This window comes from Solanum stenotomum, chromosome 1, assembly GCF_019186545.1.
Source record: "Solanum stenotomum isolate F172 chromosome 1, ASM1918654v1, whole genome shotgun sequence".
Taxonomy (NCBI): Eukaryota; Viridiplantae; Streptophyta; class Magnoliopsida; order Solanales; family Solanaceae; genus Solanum; species Solanum stenotomum.
Genome location: NC_064282.1, coordinates 57,322,099 through 57,327,544, shown reverse-complemented (window position 1 = coordinate 57,327,544; position 5,446 = coordinate 57,322,099). Strand labels below are relative to the sequence as shown.

Sequence of the window (5,446 nt, the reverse complement as noted above, 5' to 3'; positions counted from 1 at the left end):
AATCACCAGTTTGGTTCTACACTAAAAATGTTAGCTCCACTCCATTTTGTGCCACTTAAATATACTAATTCATCCTTTATTCCATACTCTTGAGGGAAAGAATGGACAAACAGAGACGGTCAAGGATAGGAACTAAACCAAAGTTACATATATCAAAGCTTTATTCTACTGTCTATATAGAAATACATAAAATACTCATATATTATAATAGCACGACAAACTCGGTACATCCAATTCAAAAACTACTTAAAAGAATTAAAATTTCTACTCCTAGCAGAAAGTATCCAATGCTATCTCCATGACACAACTCAAGTGGCAAATTTCATAGACTGAGATGGAAATCTCAAAACATCAGTTGGCTACTTTCTTATAGAGTGAAAGTAGCATATAATATACTCAAGGAGTAGCGGATTTGTATGGTGGACAAAGTGAAGGAAGAGTTGGTTTAGGCAGTTCTGGGATTTCAGGCTTTGGCATTGTTGGAACTTTTAGCTTTGGAAGTTCTGGGACTTTTGGCTTTGGTAGTTCTGGAATTTCAGGCTTTGGGATAGTTGGTACTTCTAGCTTCGGAAGTTCTGGGACTTTTGGCTTTGGTAGCTCTGAGATTTCAGGCTTTGGGATAGTTGGTACTTCTGGCTTCGAAAGTTCTGGGACTTTTGGCCTTGGTAATTCTGGGATTTCTGGCTTTGGCATAGTTGTTACTTCAGACTTTGGCATTGTTGGCACTTTTATCTTTGGAAGCTCTGGGACTTTTGGCTTTGGTAAATCTGGGATTTCAGGCTTCGGCATAGTTGGTTCTTCAGGCTTTGGCATTGTTGGGACTTTTAGCTTTGGAAGCTTGGGGGCATTTGGCTTTGGTACTTCTGGAATTTCTGGCTTTGGCACACTCGGTAGCTCGGGCTTTGGTAAAGTTGGAACATCAGGCTTTTTCATAGCCGGAGGAACCTCAGTCTTTGGAACTGCTGGGATTTCTGACTTTTTCAAGGGAGGAAACTCTAGTTTTGGCATTGTGGGATTCTCAGGCATATTAGGCTTTGGCAAAGTTGGTAACTGGGGCTTCGGGAAAGTTGGTAGCTCAGGCTTTGGAACAGCGGGGATCTCAGGCTTTGATATGGTTGGAAGCTCAGCAGGTTTTGGCACAGTTGGGATTTCAGGCTTTGGCAACGCTGGCACTTTGGGGAGTTCTGGTTTAGGTATCTCAGGGAGGGGCGTCTCTAGAAGGTGTCGTGCAGTTGCTCCAGTTATGTTGCAATAAATGAAGAATAAATCGAGAAATGCAAGTAGTAAAAGGGAAGATAAGTGATAACTGTTATACCTCATTTTAACTCGAGGTCAAAACGTGTACAACATATTGGTGATTTCCAAATTAATTAACTTGAGAAGTCGCCACCTAATTGTTTTTAAGGCAAATTAGGATACCTAAATTTTAACTATGTAATGCTAAAATTGACTTCAATTAAGGTCTACTAACTTATGTGATTCCAGGTAAGAGTTCTAATTTATTCTAAAGGGAAGGGGTAAGGCATCCTTTAAGATTAGTCTTAAAACTATTAACCGGCCAAACTTAGGTTAATTAATTTTAAAAGAAAGATATGAGTACTAAAGATTAAGTAATTGAGTAGCCAAGTTGGAAAACATTATTTATTTTAAAGCTCTTATTACAATTGTATTAAAGTAAAAAAAAAATTTAAGGAAGAATAATTTCTTTAGATCCATTTAGATAAATCCATGACTAAAAATAAGTATTTAAAAAAAAACTTCATTGATTGACAAGGTACTCCCTTTAGAAAAAGATTTAGAAAAATAAGAGTTTAGAACAAACATATATTATTATTATTATTTTTGAAAGACATATCAAAGTGTGAACAAAACTTAATAAATTAGTGAGTTTAAAGTGGTGCAAAAAAAAAAAAAGAAGTGTTTTTTAAAAAAAAGTTTGCCAAATGAAGTTCGTAAAAGCTAAAGTAACTAATACGGTTTGTTTCTAACTAAAGGAACCCAAATCCAAACATCTATATTAAGTCGACTATCATGAATCCAAACTAGAAATATCTAAATCACACAAGCAAGTATAACATGTAAAGACAAACACGTAAACAAATAATACAAAATGTAAGTAGCCATAAGTGACTCCAAGATAGGACCACTTGTTTTGCTTGCAATTTCGAATGGTCAAAGATGTAGTGAAGACTCCATGTGCGAGTGTGAGGATAATGTTGAGTCTATGAGACTCGATAATTGGTAGAGTCCTAATCGAAACTCCATTTTTTCCTCCCAAAGTGTACATGTACAACAATAAGAGAAATAAAAGGATTAGACATGCAGGTAACTGATAAGTGAAACAAATATACATTCTATTTTTTCAATTCCAACACAAGTACCTTAATAGTAAGTATGAAATAAATTGTAACACCCAACTAACTTATACATTCTTCTGTAGGAAGAAAATGAAATTTCTTTAACTAATATTTACAAGCATCATTACAGTGAATAAATATCTCAAAGCCTTTAAATTAAACCAATACCACTCTCATTAAAGGATAGCAATCATCACAACACATCACAACATATTAAACAAGAAAGAAAAGCTTCACATGGATGCAATATATAAACAAATATATTTATTTAATGTCTAAGGCCTATTTAATCAATTATATAAAGGCTCTAGGTAATATTATTGAGTTCAATGTATAACACATTTTGGTTCAAATATGTAACGTAAGAAGAAACTAAAGCTCGAACTATATATAATATTTATAAAGTAGCATTCACAAGTCAAATTAGAACCAAATCTAAATCCAATAAGCAAGTTTTCTTTCCAAAATATATTTTAACACATACTGTTGAGGAAAAGAAAAAATGAAAAAATATAGCAATAAACTTTAGCACAATGATTTTGCTTTTTATCAATTTAAAATTCATTGGCGAGTTTAAGCATAAATAAGGCCACAGCTTCTAAATACCAAGATTACTAATAAATGCGGCAAGTTTGTATTCAATTTCTCTGCATATAAAACATAATAATCTTAAAATATAAAGAATAGCGAAAACAATATCGGTTTATCACATAGAGATACAAATAAATACCAACTTTGAACCAAAAACAGATTACATATCACCAACCCCTTCCAAAACAAAATCATTCTTTAAATTAAAATGTGAAGGAGATATGAACTCAAATCTCTCCAGGCCTCAAACTAAATAAAAAGAAACATATTTTTTAAACATCACTTTCATGATAGCTAAAAGTAAGTGAGTATTATACTTGACGCATGGTTTTTCTTACAATAGGCATAACATTTTCACCAAGACACTAATAGAAGTAAAAGTAAAGGGACAAAGATCACCTGTTGCAGGGCAGTGAACGGGGCTGCTGCGATCAAGTGTCTATATTCGAACAATGACAAACTCGAGCAAGCTTGAAACTTGAGTTTCGGTCGAGATCGAAAGAGGATGTAAAGGCAATATTTGAGAGAAGAAAATAGTAGTTAAAATAGTACTATGGGGACATGAAAAGCTTCTAAAAAATGGATGCTGCCAAGGCTTCCATGGAGGCTGAAGAATCTGCCTCAATATGAATGTCAAGACCACTTATTTATAGGACAAGAAATGATAGGGTTAGCGATTTTGAGCGGGATTTTTCTAAACTCTAGTCAAGACACCCGTTTGAATTTTGAACGTTGCGTGCTTGACATGAGAATAGAGTAGTTGAGCCATGTCCATGGCTGACAAGTCTTTGTTGTTTTTCTCTAAAAATGGAAGGTGGAAGAGAGACAAGACAAGACAAGACACCACTACTGGGTTGAAAATTTTGAAAATTATGTTTCCTAGGGGATAATGGGCTTTTCAGAGATATTTAGAAGGAAATTATATGGGTTGAAAGATGGTTTGGACTAATTTGAGGGGTTTTGGGCCGAATTTCTTAGCCTTTTCCTTTCTTCTTTTAAATTATTTTGGGCTTCTTACTTTATAATTAATATAAAATATACCATAAGATGACAACTAATAATTTACGTAATAAAACATCGCTAATATAAAATATATGTGCAAAATATTGACTTAAATTAATTTAATAAATACGAGACTAGAAATAAGATGACGACAATTGATTACTTAAGAAAAGAGGTATAGAAAGTGATAACAATCATCTTGACAATAAACGTATAATTTTAATAGATAAATAGTTGTAATAGTAAAAATAGTTGTGAAAAAGGATTATTTTATATGTTATCAAATTAGAAGCTCGAAAACAATAAATTAGAAGAAAGGAGGGTCAAAATTGGGTGTCAACAATAACGCTGAGCCATTTATCTGCAATCTTAGAAGATTAAATGTTAGTGTGACATTTTAATATTCTAAAATATATTAAATTTTGCAATATTCTGCATGGTCACACAGACATTGGTTTTCTGGCTGTTGGTTGACTTATCACATTTCATATGTTACAAAATGTTGGATGCATGTAATGACAATCATAATTGCTGCATTACTATCTTATATTACTCCAAATTGGAGTTAGTGCCATATGCACATCAGTTTTGCATAATGCCGTTGATGGTATTAGCCATTGATGGCATTGGTGGGCACTTGATTGTCACTCTTAATTCCTCCATTATCCTTGTAACCTATGTAACTCCTAAGGCCATTTATCTTCACTATTTACTACACCATTTATCTTCTTATTCATTGATAGGAAGACTTCTTCTAGTATAAATAGTGGTGATCTTCATTTGATTTGGTATACACAATACACAAGAAAATATAGAGTGCATAAGGTTTGTCAAAAAGAGAGTTCTTATTAGTTGAAGGGAGGTGTTTCTTTTATGGAGCTTTGGACTCAACTCTTGTCCAGAGTTGTTAAGTTATACTTTGTGAAGGCTGTTGTATCCTGGAGGGGACAAGTCAAGAGGACTACTGCTGGACCGGTGAAAACATTTGCTGCAGTGGACTTGAATCTTCTTAAAGAAAGCGAGATATCCGCGCCTCAGCCTGAAGAGATTTATTTCTTCATTTTTATTTTCAATTGTAATCTTATATTTTTGTTATCTTGTAAGTTTTCACTAACAATTTTAAGGAGAATCAATATGGCTACAATTGAAAAAAATGCGGATGTCAAGATGGGAGACCTTAACAAGCCATTTCGGTTCAATGGTAACCATTTTAAGAGATGGAAGGGTAAAGTAATTTTCTACTTGAGTCTTCTCAATGTTTCTTATGTGTTAACTGAGAAGAATCCTAATAAAGTAGACATCACCTCTATGAATGATGATGAAACTATTTCTCATCTAGAGAAAGTGGAAAAGTACGATGGTGATTCCTATAAGTGTCGGTATTATATTCTTAATTGTCTATCTGATAATTTTTATGATTATTATGATAGAACTTACTCTAGTGCAAAGAAAATTTGGAAAGCGTTGCAGAGTAAGTATGATACCGAAGAGGCTGG

General features: G+C 33.6%; 1 protein-coding gene across 1 annotated transcript; it reads right to left on the bottom strand.

Moving 5' to 3' along the window:
• Positions 1 to 200: 200 nt before the first annotated feature.
• On the bottom strand, positions 201 to 1,320 carry LOC125854638 (protein PELPK1-like). The gene has a single exon (XM_049534229.1). It carries the CDS (start codon positions 1,318 to 1,320, stop codon positions 397 to 399), a length of 924 nt encoding a protein of 307 aa, XP_049390186.1. The 3' UTR covers positions 201 to 396.
• Between the last annotated feature and the right edge of the window lie 4,126 nt (positions 1,321 to 5,446).

What these genes read in the sequence shown, in the direction of transcription:
- LOC125854638 (XM_049534229.1), bottom strand. Translation starts at nt 1,320, where the DNA reads ATGAGGTATAACAGTTATCACTTATCTTCCCTTTTACTACTTGCATTT.